Source organism: Piliocolobus tephrosceles, chromosome 10 (genome assembly GCF_002776525.5).
Source record: "Piliocolobus tephrosceles isolate RC106 chromosome 10, ASM277652v3, whole genome shotgun sequence".
Taxonomy (NCBI): Eukaryota; Metazoa; Chordata; class Mammalia; order Primates; family Cercopithecidae; genus Piliocolobus; species Piliocolobus tephrosceles.
Window position 1 is genome coordinate 19,438,561 of NC_045443.1, and position 20,108 is coordinate 19,458,668.

At 40.3% G+C, this 20,108-nt stretch overlaps 1 protein-coding gene across 6 annotated transcripts in view; it reads left to right on the top strand.

Annotated features, from left to right (window-relative positions):
• The window catches only part of PLEKHA5 (pleckstrin homology domain containing A5), a 258,282-nt gene that overhangs the window by 224,056 nt on the left and 14,118 nt on the right, over nt 1–20,108 (top strand). For 4 of the 6 annotated variants that reach the window (XM_023226158.2, XM_023226160.2, XM_023226161.2 and 1 more), the window contains 6 exons: nt 3,404–3,515; nt 5,912–5,958; nt 8,466–8,586; nt 14,216–14,334; nt 18,034–18,243; nt 19,233–19,373. In XM_023226158.2, the coding sequence (XP_023081926.1) occupies nt 3,404–3,515; nt 5,912–5,958; nt 8,466–8,586; nt 14,216–14,334; nt 18,034–18,243; nt 19,233–19,373 (750 nt within the window). Of the gene's footprint in view, nt 1–3,403; nt 3,516–5,911; nt 5,959–7,056; nt 7,246–8,465; nt 8,587–14,215; nt 14,335–18,033; nt 18,244–19,232; nt 19,374–20,108 lie in introns of all 6 variants that reach the window. The other 2 variants (XM_023226165.2, XM_023226159.2) reach the window with 2 other exon arrangements.

The following is a 20,108-nucleotide window of genomic DNA, read 5'->3' on the forward strand; positions in this document are numbered from 1 at the left end:
CAGGCCATACCAAAAGAGGCTGCAGGCCACAGAAATTTGCCAATCCCAGATTTAACCTACCAAAAAATATATTTATTATGAAAATTTAGTAACCTTATTATAGAATATAAGAGAAGACCTAAATTAATGGAGAAGTGTAATTGGTATACCATATTCATGGATGGTCTGATTTAACATCATCACAATGAAAATTCTTCCCATAAATGCAATTTTATTCCAACCAAATTTCCAGTAGAATTTTCTAAAGAAATTTCTTAAATGGTTCTAATATTTTTAAGGTATAATAAAGACCACAAGTAGTTAAGAAATTAAAAAAAAAAATAAAAGAACTAAAAGTCATACTCTATGAATGGTGACATTGCATATACAGCCTTAGACCAGTTACATAACAACTCTGGGTCTCAGTTTCCGCAACTATAAAATAAACTAGTACCTACTCCTACTAGGTTATTATGAGGATAAATATGTTTATATTTTTGCAGCATGTAGAATGAAACCAGGCATATAAAGCACACTATATAAGTGTTTGTTAAATAAATAAACAAGGAAACATAATGCAAAACTATAGTGTTAAACATGGTACAGGAAAAAATAGACCAATGGAACAGAATAGAGAGTTTAACAGCAGACCATGAATATCCACAAAGCAGAGAGAGAAAGAGAGGGAATTGTTGAACAACATTTGGCTTTATCAAAGTTAAAGATTTACCCTCAATGAAGGCAACATAGACAAAGTAAAAAGATGACCTACTGGGAGGATGTATGTTTGACCTCAGAAATTCAACAAGGGGGCCAGGCGCGGTGGCTCAAGCCTGTAATCCCAGCACTTTGGGAGGCCGAGACGGGCGGATCATGAGGTCAGGAGATCAAGACCATCCTGGCTAACACGGTGAAACCCCATCTCTACTAAAAAAAATACAAAAATCTAGCCGGGCGAGGTGGCGGGCGCCTGTAGTCCCAGCTACTAGGAAGGCTGAGGCGGGAGAATGGTGTAAACCCAGGAGGCAGAGCTTGCAGTGAGCTGAGATCCGGCCACTGCACTTCAGCCTGGGCGACAGAGCCAGACTCCGTCTCAAAAAAAAAAAAAAAAAAGAAAGAAATTCAACAAGGGATAACTATCTAGATTTGCAAGGAAGTTTTTTTTTTTTTTTTTGATTTGGAGAAATAGTCCATTAGAAAAAGATACAAAGAACATGAGTAACTAATCGTACGAAAACTCAAATTACTAACAAGTGTTTGAAAAATAGTTCAAAGTTGGCCAGGCACAGTGGTGTATGCCTGAAATCCCAGCACTTTGGGAGTCCAAGTCAGACAAATCACTTGAGGTCAGGAGTTCGAGACCAGCCTGGCCAACATGACGAAACCTCATCTCTACTAAAATACAAAAAAAAATAGCTGGGCATGGTGTCACACACCTGTAATTCTAGCTACTTAGGAGGCTGAGGCAGGATTACCTGAACCCGGGAGGCAGAGGTTGCAATGATCATATATCTTTTAAATTTTATAAAAGTAATACATGTTGTATATAGATGTGCAAGGACTTGTTATTTATAGTGATCTTCCCATCCTCTGTGTCAGTATTTACATCTCTGGGCTGTCATTGTGTTTGGCTCTTATATGGGTACTTTCTTTTTTTTTACTTTTTGATGCTTCCAGGCTGTAGCTTGGAAAACTAGATAACTTAGGTTATGTAGTGCCTTTTTGAAGCAGCATTAGTCCATAGTCTTTAGGCTTACAGAATTTTTTGCTTGAGTTTTTTCTTTTTCATTTTCTTTTAATTTTTTTAATCTTTTGATCAACTCCCAAGTGCTTGGAAGACTTTGAAAACATATTTCTTTTTTTCCCCTCTGTGACAGAGTCTCGCTCTGTCACCTAGGCTGGAGGACAGTGGCACAATCTTAGCTCATTGCAACCTCTTCCCCCAGGCTCAAGTGATTCTCTCACCTCAGCCTCCCAAGTAGCTGGGACGACAGACGTACACCACCCCGCCCAGCTAAATTTTTGTATTTTTGGTAGAGATGGGGTTTTTCTGTGTTGCCCAGGGAGGTCTTGAACTCCTGAGCTCAAGCAGTCCGCCCACCTCAACCTCCCAAAGTGCTGGGATTATAGATGTGAGCCACTGTGCCTGGCTGAAAACATATTTCTACCCCTTAGAGGACTTTTTTTAGCATATTGATGCAATACTGATTATATTCTAATATCTATAGTCATTAATAACTGATAGTGAAAAAATACTGTTCTAGGCAATGTGACAGTTTTTGTATGTCATTGCCTATTTTTAAAAATAAAGTTAAATTCCTAGAATAGTGTTTATTATTATCCAGAATGGTATTATTATTACCCAATTTATGAATAAGAGTCATAGAATTCTAATAGAATCTCAGAGAAAACCAATGTAATCTTATTTTGTTTTCAGTTAGTTACTGTATTTAACCTGAGGGCATGATATGGAATATTAAAAGAAAATTGGCCGGGTGTGGTGGTTCATGCCTGTAGTCCCAGCACTTTGGGAGGCCGAGGTGAGCAGATCACCTGAGGTCAGGAGTTCGAGACCAGCCTGGCCAACATGGTGAAACCCCGCCTCTACTAAAAATACAAAATTAGCCGAGTGTGATAGCGCATGTCTGTAATCCCAGCTACTTCGGAGACTGAGGCGGGGCAATCACTTGAACCCGGGAGGTGGAGGTTGCAGTGAACTGAGATTGTGCCATTGCACAAATACAAAAATTATGGCATTCGCCTCTAATTGCAGCTACTCAGGAGGCTGAGGCAGCACAATCACTTGCGCCCAGGAGGCAGAGGCTGCAGTGAACTGAGAGCTTGCCACTGCACTCCAGCCTGGGCGACAGAGCAAGACTCCGTCTCAAAAAATAAATAAATACATTTAAACTCTGTCAGTCAAAACTCATCTTGATATATTTTGTTAGTTGTCCCTTTGTTGTTGTTTTTATGTTCTAGAACCTAGGAAGTTAGTATACCTTCCATTTCTCACCCATTCCCCAATGCCCCGCCATGTCTCCCCCTCCCAGAAATTATTTTTTCTTTTGGGGTTTGTTTCTGCTCTGTGTCCATTCTCTCTGTTTGTATTTTCCATTTTTGGTCCCTTTTAATCAATATGCCTTCCTGGGATCATAAACAATGCAAGACAAAGCTTATTGGAAAGATTTAAAATAGTATATTTAAGTATGAAAATTAAATATTTTTCTTTCTCTGCTCAGTCTTTTATATTTGCCACTGGAATTGCAAAATTGGGAGAGTCACATCAATCATATTAAATATTCGTAACACTTAATTCACTGCAATTTGCATTTTTAAAATAGAATTTATATAATTAATATATAATCATTTAACTTCAGTAAATGATTTTTTTTCTTATATATGGTCTATCCATTTTTACTGATAGACGGAATCAGCAGGAATTCAGCGTGCACAGATTCAGAAAGAACTTTGGCGAATTCAAGATGTCATGGAAGGGCTGAGTAAACACAAGCAGCAAAGAGGTACTACAGAAATAGGTAAATTAGCTTTGCATTTTATTTTGTGACTGACCACAGTGTTACAGTCATGTGTCAGTTGGTGACAGATTATGTTCTGAGAAATGCATTGTTAAGTGATTGTGTTGTGCAATCAGAGTGTACTGAAACAAACCTAGTTGTATGGCCTACTACGCACCTAGGCTATGTGGTATAGCTTATTGCTCCCAGGTTGCACACCTGCACAGCATGTGACTGTGCTGAATACTGTAGACAGTTGTAACACAATGTTATTTGTATATCCAAACAGAAAAGGTAATGTGTTATACTATGACATGAGGGCAACAACTAGGCAATAGATATTTCTCACCTCTGACTGGGTGCAGTGGCTCACGCCTGTAATGCCATCATTTTGGGAGGCTGAGGTGGGCAGATCACCTGAGGTCAGGAGTTCAAGACCAGCTTGGCCAACATGGTGAGACCATGTCTCTACTAAAAATACAAAAAAAATTAGCCAGGCATGGTGGCGCATGCCTATAGTCCCAAATACTCAGAAAGCTTAGATAGGAGAATCACTTGAACCCGGGAGGTGGAGGTTGCAGTGAGCCAAGATCATGCCACTGTATTCCAGCATGGGCAACAGAGGGAGACTGTCTCAAAAAAAAAAAAAAGGTATTTCTCAGTTGCATTATAATCATATGGGACCACTATCGTATATGTAGTCTGCTGCTGACCAGAACATTGGTATGTGGCACATGACTGAATGTCTAAATGGAATGATACATATAATTGAGTTTCTTTTGTTATTTTAATGCATTTTTCTGAACAGGCAGTCTTATCAGAGCACAGGTTTATAAAGTAAAAAGCGAAAGCTCTGTCAACCACACCTAAACAAAACTAATTACTGTCTTGTGTGTGTAATTATTAATACCCACAATGTTTACACTGTAGAAGTTTTATCCCCACAAGAACTGAGATCTTCCTATATCTATTTTTCAATAATTTGCTTTTTTCTCCATAACGATACAGTATAATATAAGAATCCATTGTATAAGGGAACTGTAATTTATTTATCCATTTCCATATTGATGGATAATGTATGTTCTTTTCAGAGGTTTTTATTTTTGCTGCCATAAGCCATGCCGTAATGAACATTATTAATATATACAACTAAACACCTATGTTAGTGCTTAATAGATTTCAAAAGGTGAGAAATAAGCACACATTTTCCATTTTGATAGCTGCAGCCAAATTGCCCTCCTGAAGGATTAAATTATGTTAATACCAGTAATGTCTGAGAAAACCCACTTGCCCATACTCTTCTTTAAATATTTGTTGCTTTCTTAATGTAATTGGTTTCCAATTCTGAAAACAATAAGTGAATGATTAGAAACTGAAGACTTCATTTAAAATATGTGAAATGGGCCAGGCGCAATGGCTCATGCCTGTAATCCCAGCACTTTGGGAGGCCGAGGCAGGTGGATCACTTGAGGTCAGGAGTTCAAGACCAGCCTGGCCAACATGACAAAACCCTGACTCTACTAAAAAAAAAAAAAAAAAATTGGCCAGATGTGGTGGTACACACCTGTGGTCCCAGCTACTTGGAAGGCTGAGGCAGGAGAATCACTTGAACCTGGGAAGTGGAGGTTGCAGTAAGCTGAGGTCATGCCATTGCACTCCAACCTGGGCAACAGAGTGAAAAACAATTAAAAAAAAAAAAGGCCTGGTGTGGTGGCTCATGCCTCTAATCCCACTACTTTTGGAGGCAGAGACGGGCGGATCATGAGGTCAAGAGTTCAAGACCAGCCTGGTCAATGTGGTGAAACCCCATCTCTACTAAAAATACAAAAATTAGCCAGGCATGGTGGCGTGCACCTATAGTCCCAGCTACTCGGGAGGCTGAGACAGAAGAATCGCTTGAACCTGGCAGGCAGAGGTTGCAGTGAGCCGAGATCTTGCCACTGCACTCTAGCCTGGGCGACAGAGCAAGACTCTGTCTCAAATAAATAAATAAATAAATAAGAATAAAAATAAATTTAAAAAAATAAAATACATGAAATGAAGTTGTTCTTTTTTTGGCTGGACGTGGTGGCTCATGCCTGTAATCCCAGCACTTTCAGAGGCCGAGGCAGGTGAATCACTTAAGGTCAGGAGTTCAAGACCAGCCTGACCAACATGGTGAAACCCCATCTCTACTAAAAATAAAAAAATCAGTTGGGCGTGGTGGCGCACACCTGTAGTCCCAGCTACAAGAGGCTGAGGCACAAGAATTGCTTGAACCTAGGAGGCGGAGGTTGCAGTGAGCCAAGATCATGCCACTACACTCTAACTTGGGCAACAGGACAAGACTTCATTTCAAAACAACAAAAGAAATTGTTCTTTTTTCTATAGTATTAGAAAGATATGTTTAATATAGTTACGTTTTCTAATATTTCTAGGTATGGTAGGATCAAAGCCTTTCTCAACAGTTAAGTACAAAAGTGAGGTAAGTTTGGATTGTTTTTCTAATTATAAATTACTTTTAATGCTTAAGACATGAACTAGAAGTAATTGTCTTCTCTAATCTTAATAACAAAAATATTTTTTAAATATATTGAACAGATATTGTTTTAATCTTGAAATTTTATTGAATCAGTAATTTGGTGCTTCTAATACATAATTTTTCTTCCCTTTTTAATGCAAAAAAATAGAATCTCTGCTTTTTATCTGTTAGAATTTTAACATTGTCATACTTTTTCTAATCTAAGTAATGTTTGAATACTTAGCATTGTTTCTTATACTATGTAAAATTTATAGGATGGTTGATAGATAAGTTGGCTGTGTGTCATGCATAGCATAAAGAAATTATAACTACAAAGAGATACTGTCAACCTAACCAAAAGAATCTATTATTTTGAATTTTGTATAAAAGCCAGTCAAAGAGATAACTTTTTTTTTCCTCTCTTAAAAACTGGGGGGCCAGATACAGTGGCTTGCGCCTGTAATCCCAGCACCTTAGGAGGCCAAGGCAGGAGGATGTCTTGAGTCCAGGAGTTTGAGACCAGCCTGGTAAACATAGCAAGACCCCCGTCTCTATAAAACATTAAAAAATTAGCCAGACATGGTGTGCCTGTTGGTCCCAGCTACTTGGGAAGCTGAGCTAGGAGGGTCCCTTGAGCCCAGGAGTTCAAGGGTGCAATGAGCTATATATGATCAAATCACTGCAATATAGCGAGACCCCATCTCTACCAAATAAATAAATAAATTGTGAATATATAAGAATAGGATTTTAAAATCAGTTCTTTCCTTCTAGTTTTAAAATGAAACCCAGTAGTTTTAAATAGTAATCTCTTTCAGTGTTGAGCTTCAGTGTGAAGCTAACCTATATGTTACAGGAAAGAATCAGATGTAATTATATGTTAAATTCCAATTATTGGCTATGATAAAAATTTTTGATTTTACTTTTCATTATTAGACTTTTGGCTTGGCAGTGTCCCTTTTAGTATCTTAAAGTAAATTTAAGTTAATATACCATTGCAAAGAATTTAGATATGCTTAATTCAATCTGCTTATCTAAATAAGGTGACTGTTCTACAATCTTTAGGAAGAGGAAGTAGTCCCACCTCGTCCTCCACTTCCTCGGTCCTATGACTTTACAGAGCAGCCTCCCATAATCCCCCCTCTGCCCAGTGATAGCAGCTCCTTGCTCTGTTATAGCAGGGGCCCAGTTCATCTGCCTGAAGAAAAGAAGATGTATCAAGTTCAAGGATATCCAAGAAATGGATCTCACTGTGTAAGTGGCTGAAATAGCCACAGAATAATCAATCATACCTGTCCTCTCATTTTTGAAAAATAATTTATTTTCCATTCAAACTTTTTTTATTATAACCTTTATAACCTCATTTTTAGCCAGCAGTTTTTGATTTATATGTAACTTCATCATTTGTGTCTTTCCTGTTTTGGTTTTGCTATTCTCATTTTTAATATTTTTATAATTTTAATATTTTATAATTTCATAGCATTTTTCATATTTTCATAAAGTGGTATCTTTGGCCATGATGAAGCAGCCATATTTTAGATATACCATTTCAGGGTATTGGAGGCAAAATTATACCTTCAGATCAGAAAGAAGGGATAAGGAAAAGATCGTTACTAGGAATGGTAAAGGGGCTGGGATGTGGGCATTTTGGTCTAGGAAAACTACTCAAAGATGTGGGTGTTGCTAAGGAGAGAAGTCACCCCTAAAAATGGGAAATACGTTTAGGGTTAAGCAAATAATGTAGGATATAATAAGCAAAGAGAATAAGGAAATAAGAATTGAGCTAATTTGAGAACAACAAAATGTCTATGACAGGAATTTTAGTGCTGGGATGAGCCTCACTTATACCACCTTGTGAATGAAAATTTATTGAATTAATATAGTTATTTTTAGCCCTCAATTATTCCGTGATAAAAATGTGACTTTGTTCCTAAGAGAAACAGAAATATTCTTTTTTTGTTTTGTTTTGGGTTTTTTTGAGACAGGGTCTTACTCTTGCCCAGGCTGGAGTGCAGTGGAGCAATCTCGGCTCACTGCAAGCTCCGCCTCCCGGGTTCAAGTGATTATCCTGCCTCAGCCTTCAGAATGGCTGGGATTATAGGCACACACCACCATGCCCAGCTAATTTTTGTATTTTTGGTAGAGACAGGGTTTCACCATGTTGACTGGGCTGGTCTCAAACTCCTGGCCTCAGGTGATACCCCCACCTTGGCCTCCCAAAGTGCTGGGATTACAGGTGTGAGCCACTGCGCCCAGCCGGAAATATTCTTAATATTAAAACAAAGTTTTGCCACTTTAAAATTTCTCAAATTTCTTCTTTCCATGTAGTTGTGACATAGGTATTATTTGTGTTATATCCCAGATGGCTCATTAGGACTACTAATTTTTAGAGTTTGGTTTGTGTCTTTAGCAGTAAACATTTTAAAAGGAACTGTTAGCGGCTTTTTGGAGTAATTACATGTCTTCCTTTCAAGGGTCCAGATTATAGACTCTACAAGAGTGAACCAGAGTTAACAACAGTGGCAGAGGTTGATGAATCTAATGGAGAAGAAAAATCAGAACCTGTTTCAGAGATAGAAACTTCAGTTGTTAAAGGTCAGCATTTGTAATATGTTTTACCTCTTGTTTTTTGTTTTTGAAGACAATTTGCTGCTAAAATAGCAGTAAATTCCATTTACATGTTGACTCATATATGAGTCCAACCCTTTATCTGAAACCTTTGGACTCTGATGAGTTTCTAAATTAAGAAATTTTCAGAGGCCGGGCGCGGTGGCTCAAGCCTGTAATCCCAGCACTTTGGGAGGCCGAGACGGGCGGATCACGAGGTCAGGAGATCGAGACCATCCTGGCTAACCCTGTGAAACCCCGTCTCTACTAAAAAATACAAAAAAACTAGCCAGGCGAGGTGGCGGGCGCCTGTAGTCCCAGCTACTGGGAGGCTGAGGCAGGAGAATGGCGTTAACCCGGGAGGCGGAGCTTGCAGTGAGCTGAGATCCGGCCACTGCACTCCAGCCTGGGCGACACAGTGAGATTCCGTCTCAAAAAAAAAAAAAAAGAAGAAGAAATTTTCAGATATTGAAAGATAAGCCCATAAATGATATATGTCATCTGAGCTAGGTATGAGGCAGCACCCTTTTTTTAAACACTATTTCTACCATAGTCATTCCAAGTGGCATAAATAAATGCTAAAAATAAAAGCATTAGCTGGGCGTGGTGGCAGGTGCCTGTAATCCCAGCTACCCAGGGGGCTGAGGCAGGAGAATCGCTGGAACCCAGGAAGTGGAGGCTGCAGTGAGCCGAGATCGCACCACTGCACTCCGGCCTGGACAACAGAGCGAGACTTCGTCTCAAATAAATAAAAATAAAAGACATCACATCAGATTAGGTTTTACTGAGAAATGAGTTTATGTCAAACTTTAAAGTTTTCCATTTCTTGGGAGAGTTTTGTTGTTGTTGTTGCTGTTGTTGTTTTCTGTTTCTGGTGATGTTGATGTTTTCTGTTTCTGGTTGTTGTGGTGGTGGTGGTTCTTGTTGTTGTTGTTGTTTTCTGTTTCTGGTGATGTTGATGTTGTTTTCTGTTTCTGGTTGTGATGGTGGTGGTTCTTGTTGTTGTTGTTGTTGTTTGTGATTGGGTCTCCTTGCTTTGTCACCTGAGCTGCTGTACTGGAGCAAACATGGCTCACTGTAACCTCGACCTCCCAGACTCGGTGATCCTCCCACTTTTCAGCCTTCCAAGTAGCTGGGACCACAGGCACACACCACCATACCCGACTAATTTTTTAAGTATTTGTAGAGACAAGGTGTTGCTGTGTTGCCCAAGCTGGTCTTGAACTCTGGGATCAAACAGTCCTTCCCCCTCAGGATTATAAGCATATGCCAACACACCTGGACAAGGTCTTTTCTGTGTATGTGTTTAAAATGATGCATAAGGCATTGATGGCTGAAACAAATTTTTACACAATTTCTACAAAGTAAATTCTGAAATAATATTTCTGTAAAGTATACTCTGATTTTTTTCTTAATGCTGGTCATTTTTCTAGAAGGCAATTGCATAAAGAAAAGAGTAGAGAGAGAACTATCCTAGATTAAAAAGATAGATAGGCTGGGTGTGGTGGCTCACGCCTGTAGTCCCAGCACTTTGGGAGGCCGAGGCAGGTGGGTCACCTGAGGTCAGGAGGTCAACAACAACAGCAACAACAACCAAAAACAGAAAAAAAAAAAAAAAAAACTCTCCCAGGAAATGGAAACTCTGCCAGTCTGGCCAACATGGTGAAACCCCATCTCTACTAAAAGTATAAAAGTTTGGCTGGGCATGGTGGCTCGTGCCTATAATCCCAGCACTTTGGGAGGCTGAGGTGGGCGGATCATGAGGTCAGGAGTTCAAGACCAGCCTGACCAACATGATGAAACCCCGTCTCTACTAAAAATAGAAAATTAGCTGGGCGTGGTTACGTGTGCCTGTAATCCCAGCTACTCAGGAGGCTGAGGCAGGAGAATCGCTTGAACCGGGGAGGCAGAGGTTGCAGTGAGCAGAGATCATGCTACTGCACTCTGGCCTGGGCGACAGAGTACGACTCCGTCTCAAAAAAAAAAAAAAAAAAAAGTAAAAGAAACCCTGTCTCTACTAAAAATACAAAAAATTAGCCGCACGTGGGTAACACACACCTGTAGTCCCAGCTACTCAGGAGGCTGAGGCAAGAGAATCACTTGAACCCGGGAGGCGGAGGTTACAGTGAGCCAAGATCATGCCGTTGCACTCCAGCCTGGGTGACAGAGTGAGACTCCATCACACACACACAAAAATAACGGATAGATACATCGCAGTGTTTGAAACTTGATTGGACCATGGTTTAAAAGAAGAATATCTAAAGTAGGACAATTATGGAAATTTAAACATGTTCTAGATATTAGCTAGTAGTGTGATCGTGATATTGTGGTTATGTAGTAGAATGTAGTATGTGAATTCTGAAACACTTAGGACAAAAGCATCTGCCACTTTTAAAGGATTCACCAAAAAGAGTGTGTATGTATTTATGCAGAGATAATGCAAGTGTGACAAAATGTAAAGCTTTTTAGAAAAATAAATGCTTATCATAACCCACTGGACTGATTTTTGTAGTCTGCTACAAACAACACCTAAGTGAAGCCAGGCGCAGTGGCTCACGCCCATAATCCCAGCACTTTGGGAGGCTGAGGCGGGCAGATCACAAGGTCAGGAGTTCAAGACCAGCATGGCCAACATGGCGAAACCCCATCTTTACTAAAAATACAAAAATTAGCCAGGTGTGGTGGCAGGCACTTGTAATCCCAGCTACTCAGGAGGCAGGGGCAGGAGAACCACTTGAACCAGGAGGTGGAGGTTGCAGTGAGTCAAGATCGTGCCACTGCACTCCAGCCTGGGCAATGACTCCGTCTCAAAAAAAGAAAAAAAAAAAAGAATACTGAAGTGGTAGTAATGTTCACATAGCTTTTTTCATAGTTAGAATATTTTTCTAGGTTATCTAATGTCATTTTTTAATTTAAAAATACTGGCATCTTGAAAATTTAATATTTATACACCTTTTCTTTGTCATCCTAATCCTGTCTCCTTATTCAAAGTCTTTTTTTTCTTTTCTTTTCTTTTTTTTTTTTTGAGACAGGATCTCACTGTCGGCCCAGGCTGGAGTACAGTGGTGCAATCATAGCTCACTGTAGCCTCCTTCCTCCTCAGCCTGCCAAGTAGCTGAGACTACACACGTGTACCACCACACCTGGCTAATTTTTGTATTTATTGTAGAGACAGGGTTTCACCATGTTGCCCAGGCTTGTCTCAAACTCCTAGGCTCAAGCAGTCTGCCTTCCTCAGCCTCCTAGAGTGTTGGGATTACAGGCATGAGCCACCACACCTGGCCACAACAAAGACTTTAAAGGGGCTGGGAGCGATGGCTCATACCTGTAATCTCAGCACTTTGGGAGGCCAAAGCAGATGGATTGCTTGATCCCAGGAGTTCAAGACCAGCCTGGGCAACATAACCAGACCCCCTCTCTATTTTATGAAGTAAAAATGTATCTGGCTTTTTTTAAAGCATACAGCTATTTGACAACAATAGCATATAAATGAGGAGGAAGTTTATTAATATTAATATGCTTTAACATCTTTGTTTTGTTCTGAATCATGGTAATAATCTTGATTAACTTTAGACTTTCTTAAGTTTAAGTATGCATGCTAGGGTATAGGATAAAAGAAATTGTCGAGGCTGCAGAGAGCTGTGATCGTACCACTCACACTTCAGCCTGAACAACACAGCAAGACTCTCGAAGGAGAGAAAGAGAATCCAAAAAAGAAACTGGAGAAAATGCAAAGCAAAAAAATACATTATTATAAATAAATCTAAATACATTGGCAATTACAACAAATATAATTGGACTGAATGCTTCACTTAAAAAGACTGGCCGAGGCAAGGTGCGGTGGCTTCCACCTGTAATCCCAACACTTTGGGAGTCCAAGACAGGCAGATCACCTGAGGTCAGGAGTTCCAGACCAGCCTGACCAACATGGTGAAACCCTGTCTCTACTAAAAATACAAAATTAGCCAGGCGTGGTGGCGCATGCCTGTAATCCTAGTTACTCAGGAGGCTGAGGCAGGAGAATCACTTGAACACAGGAAGCAGAAATTACAGTGAGCCGAGATCGTGCCATTGCACTCCAACCTGGGCAACAAGAGCGAAACTCCATCTCAAAAAATAAAAAAATAAAAAAGACTGGCTGAGCCTAGCGGCACGTGGTTGTAATCCCAGCACTTTGGGAAGCCAAGGCAGGAGGATTGCTTAAGCCCAGGAGTTCGAGACCAGCCTGGGCAACGTGGCAAGATCCTGTCTCTACAAAAAAATAAATTAACCAGGCGTGGTAGTGCATGCCAGTAGTCCCTCCTACTCAGGAGGCTGAAGTGGGAGGATTGCTTGAGCCCAGTAGGCACAGGTTGCAGTGAGCCGAGATCGTGCCATTTGCACTCCAGCCTGGGCGACAGAGCAAGACTCCATCTCAAAAAAAAAAAAAAATACAGAAGAGAAAGTGAAAATGATCACCTATAGTTAGCTATTGTTAACATTGTTTGTGGATGCTTTGAGGCAATATTGTATGATTTTTAAAAGCCAAGCAGAAATTAAGGACATTTAAGTTGAACTAACATGTTAGGATGATGATAGAGATGTATTAGTATGACAAAGAAGGCTTTTGTGTGTGTGCGTGTGTGTGTAATAGAGATGGGTCTGTGTTGAGCAGGCTGGACTCAAACTCCTGACCTGAAGTGATCCTCACATCTCAGCCTCCCAAAGCGCTAGGATTATAGGCAATGAGCCATGGCACCTGAGCAAAAGAGGGCATTTTATAATTAATGTTCTTAAAAATGTCATCAGTTAATCTGTACAATGTTTTCTTATCTTTTTTCTTTGTTTTTGTTTTAAGGAGACAAGTTCTCACTTGCTTTGTTGCCCAGGCTGGAGTGCAATGTTGCAATCTCAGCTCACTGCAACCTCTGCAGTGATCCTCTCACCTCAGCCTCCTGAGTAGCTGGGACTATAGGTGTGCACCTCCACACCCACCTAATTTTTTTGTTTTCTTTTCAATTTTTGTGGAGGCAGAGTCTCACTATATTACCCAGGCTGATCTGAAAATCCTGAGCTCAAGTGATCCTCCCGCCTCAGCCTCCCAAAATGCTAGGATTACAGCCATGAACAGAATTTTATTTTTAAATGTAACCCTAAATTTATCTGGTGGTATCATTGACTGACTTTGACTCTTTTTATTTTTTATTTATTTATTTATTTATTTGTTTATTTATGAGGCAGAGTCCTCTCTGTCACCCAGGCTGGAGTGCAAGGGCACGATCTCAGCTCACTGCAACCTGCACCTCCTGGGTTCAAGCAGTTCTCCTGCCTCAGCCTCCTGAGTTGCTGGGATTACAGGCACCTGACACCATGCCTGGCTAATTTTTGTATTTTTTGTAGTAGAGACAGCATTTCACCATGTTGGCTAAGCTGGTCTCGAACTCTTGGCTTCCGGTGATCCGCCTGCCTCAGCCTCCCAAAGTGCTGGGATTACAAGCGTGAGTCACCGCACCCAGCCTGACTCTTTTTAAATAAATTTGCTTTCTGATTTGAAAAAGTGTGAGAAATTAAGTAAGTTAAAAGAAAGCAATGCTGGAAAAAGATGTTTTGTAGAACTTACTGCTGTTTTAATTTTTAGGTTCCCACTTTCCTGTTGGAGTAGTCCCTCCGAGAACAAAATCACCAACACCCGAATCTTCGACAATAGCTTCATATGTAACCTTGAGGAAAACTAAGAAGATGATGGATCTAAGAACGGTATTTAACTGGAAATTAATGTCTAGAAAGATTCTCAGACCTATTTATTGCTTTCTTACATGTTTTCATTTTCAGTGTTTTATCAAATTTATTTTTGCATACTCGAAGAAAAACTTAGTAATCTTATTCTTAAAATTTCGTTTAAAGAATTAGCACGTCAGAGGACAGACCTAGTCAATACCTAATTTAAGTTTCTTTTGATCAGCCTAGATGTGGAGTCATAGTCATAGTCCACGATTTGTGGAATCTATTCTCTAATCACTGTGCTACACTCCTCGATGCCTCTAAGAATTTTCTCGATGAGCGGTATAGATGTGTCCTGTGGTCATCCAAAAGTTAACGGATTTTCTAGCTATCATGAGGTTGCAGGGCCTTTTAGCTATGGTATTAATAGCTTTAGAGTTTGCCAATTTTCTGGTTACTCTGAGAAATGTGAGTTGGGACTGGAAAATAAATCCTATATTTTACATTTTCATCTGAGATTCATTTAATTCGAACTCTAAACCAGTCTTGTCTGTTCTTTGGAAAATGCTGAGAATACTTAACTCCTTTTCTTTAAGTGTTCTCTAGAAATTCGGGCTGCAAAAATATTTCCACTTTTTATCTTTGTAAATACTCTACCTATTTGGTATGAGATAATTTGAAGCTATAAGACAAGACTGAAAGGTACTAGATATAAGATATATGGCTAGTCTTTTTTTTTTTAATGGATAGGGTTTCACTTTGTCTCCTGGGCGGAAGTGTAGCGGCATGATCATAGCTCACTGCAGCCTCCAACTCCTGGACTCAAGGGATCCTCTCACCCCAGCCTCCTGGCTAGCTGGGACAATAAGCATGTACCACCATACTTGGCTCATTTTTTTTTTCTTTTTTATTAGTAGTGACGGGGTCTCACTCTTGCCCAGGCTAGCTATTCTTCAAAGATATTAAAGCACAGCTACAAAGTATATGCCAAAAAACTCGGCTGCATTGATATATAAGAAATGTAATGTTTTCAGTTAGTACGAAATTATAAAGATCCATAGAAATAATTATCATGGAATAAAGATAATGTATCAGCATTAACATTAATGGTCATGATTCTGAAATACTACTGTTTGTTCAGAGAGTTAGGCATTTTTTACAGATTGGAAGATTTCATTGGAAATGGTAAAGCTAAAATAACAAGTCTACAGAAAAAGGACTCCAAAGAGTGCATTTTAAAATCAAGCAGAGGCTGGGTGCTGTAGCTCACACCTGTAATCCCAGCACTTTGAGAGGCCGAGGCAGGCAGGCAGATCATTTGAAGTCAGGAGTTCAAGACCAGCCTGGCCGACATGGTAAAACCCTGTCTCTACTAAAAATCCAAAAAGTAGGTAAGCGTGGTGGCAAGCGCCTGTAGTCTCAGCTACTCAGGAGAGTATCAGTTGAACCCAGGAGGCAGAGATCGCAGTGAGTCAAGATTGCACCACTGCACTCCAGCCTGGGCAAGAGAGTATGAAACTCTGTCTCAAAAAAAACAAAAACACAAATATAAAATCAAGCAGAAAGATACTAGCAGGTTTAGGCCAGTCATAGTAGCTCATACCTATAATTCCAGCACTTTGGGAGGCCAGATCTGGAGGATTGCTTGAGCCCAGGAATTCAAGACTAGCCTGAGCAACATAAGGAGACCCCATCTCTACAAAACTTACCAAAAAAAATTAGCCAGGCATAGTGGCCAGTACCTATGGTCTCACCTGCTCAAGAGATTTGAGCCTGGGAGGGTAAGGTGAGCCATGATTGCCCCACTGCACCCCAACCTGGGCAACAGAGCGACAGCCTGTCTCAAAAAATAAATAAATAAAATCACAAGGAAGGGAAAATATATTTTACCATTTATTAAGTGGAAATAGTTCATCATAAAGATTTTCATCCTCATCATCTTCACATTGGGTGGAAGAAGAGGGAGTTGTTTTTTTTGGGTTTTCTTTGTTTTTGTTTTTTTTCTGGAGACGGAGTGTCTCCCTGTCACCCAGGCTGGAGTGCAGTGGCGCGATCTCGGCTTACTGTAACTCCTGCCTCCCGGATTCAAATGATTCTCTTGCCTCAGCCTCCCAAATAGCTGGAACTACAGGCGCCCACCACCACGCCCAGCTAATTTCTATATTTTTAGCGGACGAAGGGTTTCACCATGTTGGCCAGGCTGGTCTCTAACTCCTGACCTCGTGATGATCCGCCCGCCTCAGCCTCCGAAGTGCTGGGATTACAGGTGTGAGCCACCATGCCCGGCAATGGAGTTCTTACTGTCTCAGGAGTGGCAGAGGCAGAAGAGGTAGAAGTAGAAGGAGAGGCAGGCACACTCGGTGTAACCTTTATTGAAAACAATCCTCATATAAATGGACTTCTGCAGCTCAATCCTGTGTTGTTCAAGGAACAACTGTATGTATATGTGTGTATATATATGTGTGAGTGTATATATATGTATGTATGTATGTATATGTATACTTCATTAAGCGTTTTCAAATATGACTGATTTATAGAAAATAAGTGTTTTCATAGTTTTATTACTGATGAGAAAGAAAATATGTAGGGGTGTTTGCTCTATTTGTCTTTTCACGGTAAATGTATAACTTAAAACATTACATTTTCATCAAAATAAAAGAAATCTGTAATATTTAGACACGTGCCCCTGGTTTTCTCCTCGTTTGAGTTTTATGCAGCTTTCTGTTTCAGGGTCATGGGATTGGCTTACTCCAGAGCTACCATATTCTTTCTATTTTTTTTTTTTTCTTTTTGAGACAGACTCTCACTCATTGCCCACGCTGGCACAATCTCTCAGTTCACTGCAACCTCTGCCTCCCGCGTTCAAGTGATTCTCCCACCTCAGCCTCCCGAGTAGCTGGGACTACTGGCATGAGCCACCATGCCTGGCTAATTTTTTTTGTACTTTGGTAGAGACGGGTTTTCACCATGTTGGCAAGGCTGGTCTTGAACCCCTGACCTCAAGTGATCCACCTGCCTCAGCCTCCCAAAGTGCTGGGATTATAGGCATGAGCCACTGCACCCAGCCTGCCCTGCCCTTTTATGGTGGGGGTGGTGGTGTTTTTTGTTTTACCCAGATTTTCTGGAACATGGGGGTTGGTTGGTTGGTTTGAGATGGGGTCTGGTTCTGTCGCCCATTCTGGCGCACAATAGCACGATCTCAGCTCACTGCAACCTCCACCTCCTGGGCTCAAACCGTCCTTCCACCTCAGCCTCCCAAGTAGCTCGGACTATAGGCGTATACCACCACACCTGCCTGGCTAATTTTTGCATTTTTGGTAGAGATGGATTTTCACCATATTGCCCAGGCTGGTCTCAAACTCCTGGGCTAAAGCAATCCACCCACCTCAGGCTCCCAAAGTGCTGGGATTACAAGTGTGAGCCACCGCTCCTGGCCCATATACTTTTTTTTTTAAGACCAAAAAAAAAAAAAAACTTTTTGTTCCTCTTTTCTCTCTCCTCCCTTATAATATCTTCTCTCTTTTTCTTTCTGTCATTGACCATACCTCACCAATTACCAGTTAAGGATCAAGTAGCAATTTCATGTGCCTTTCTGGTGATATCTAAATGACACTCAAAACCTCCTCTTGTGATTTTGAAAACAAAATAAATAAATTCACTTTACAAAATTTTTTATTCCATCATACTTTTCAAAAGTTTTCATCTATGTATTGATAGTTCATTTTTACATTGAAGGAAAGACCAAGAAGTGCAGTGGAACAGCTGTGTTTGGCTGAAAGTACTCGACCTAGGATGACGGTGGAAGAGCAAATGGAAAGAATAAGAAGACATCAACAAGCGTGCCTGAGGGAAAAGAAAAAAGGATTAAATGTTATTGGTGCTTCAGACCAGTCACCCTTACAAAGCCCTTCAAATTTAAGGGATAATCCATTTAGGACTACTCAGGTATATGAATTGCATTTGATTATTCTTTTGTGTAAATCTAATATCACTGAATTTTGGAATCAGAGTTACATGATTGATAGGTCTTAAAAGGTCTGCAGTATGCATAGTTATTTTATATTATTTAATTATTGTAATAATAAGCTGAAACAGCTAAGTAAAATGTAAATAACCCTGAGTTCAAGAGACCAGAGCTAAACTACATGTTGGATGGCCGTGGACCAGTTGTGGACTTAATGTCTTCAACTGTACGGTGATGATGCAGCTGCCCAGACACTAAGAAAATAAAAGGGTTTTCAACAAATGTAAAATGCTATGCAGGTTACCAAGATAGTCCCCAATTCCCCTCTCAATAAAATGTGTATTGCTCTGTGTCCTAATTTAACATGACCTAAATTGTAGCAGGAGAGAGCTTCTAAATAAAGTTCCAAGTGTGCTGTCTATCACCTCACCTCTCAACTTAAAAAGGCTTAAAAAGTGATGCCATTTTGTTTCTTTTTTTTGTTTCTTTTTTTTGTTTTTGTTTTTGCCCCTCTTTATAAATTCAGAGATAGCAGCCTAGTCAACCTGTTCAGTAGCTTCTCTCTGGTCTGTCCCTGTTTGTAGACACTTGTCACCTAGCAATAGTATCTTAAAAGCTTGTCTATAATGGCATAAACTGAATGCATCAGCTGAACATGCTTTCCTGTCCTAATGGACATCCCCTCTTTCCATCTAATCAAAAGCAGACATTGCTAAAGGAGACTAAACAAAGCAGCAGTTTGAATTGTGGCACATTCTGCAAATTACAAAATAAATGTTTTTTTCTAAAAGAAATGAGAAAAATGTGTGGAATAGTGCTATATATATAAATTTTCTTTGTTAGTTTTCATAAGAAAACTTCATGAGTGAAGATCCAGATTTGTTCTATTTTCAGAATTAACAGGCACTATTTATAAAATATACACGCATGCACAGTATGAATATAAAAATGCTATATGTCTTTTGAGCAGACTCGAAGGAAGGATGATAACGTTAAGGAACTGGACATTGTCATTAGAGAAAATGATGTAAAGCCAGACCGTGAAACTCCCACAGCAGAAATTGTTCAACTAAAAGAAACTGAACCCCAAAATGTGGACTTCAGCAAAGAGGTAGGGAGATTATTTTAAGAAAGGTATTCCAAAGGAATAGATTAGTAAAGATTAAATCAAGTGGTACGGTTGAAAATAAAGTATATTTCTTTCAGTCACAGAGGCCATAGAGCTAAATGAAAAAATAAGCTTTCTTTAGTTTGATTGATGTATTCAGCCACATCAAAGCATGCATTAATTGGCCTGACACAGTGGCTCGTGTGTATAATCCCAGCACTTTGAGAAGCTGAGGCAGGCAGATCACTTGAGCTCAGGAGTTTGAGACCAGCTTGGGCAACATAGTGAAACCCTGTCTCTACTAAGAATACAAAAATTAGCCAGGTGTGGTGGCATGCATCTGTAATCGCAACTGCTACTGGGGAAACAGGTGGGAGGATCACCTGAGCTCAAGTTGCAGTGAGTAGAAATGGGCCACAGAGTGAGATCCTTTTTCAAAAAAAAAAAAAAATTGCGGCCTGGCACAGTGGCTCCCGCCTGTAATCCCAGCACTTTGGAGGCCGAGATGAGTGGATCACTTGAGGCCCGGAGTTCAAAATCAGCCTGGCCAACATAGTGAAACCCTGTCGCTACTAAAAAATACAAAAGTTAGCCAGTCATGGTGGCACATGCCTGTAATCCCTACTCGGGAGGCTGAAGCAGGAGAATTGCTTGAACCTGGGAGGCGGAGGTTGCAGTGAGCCAAGATCGCGCCGCTGCCCTGGAGGACAGAGTGAGATTCCGTCTCCCAAAAAAAAG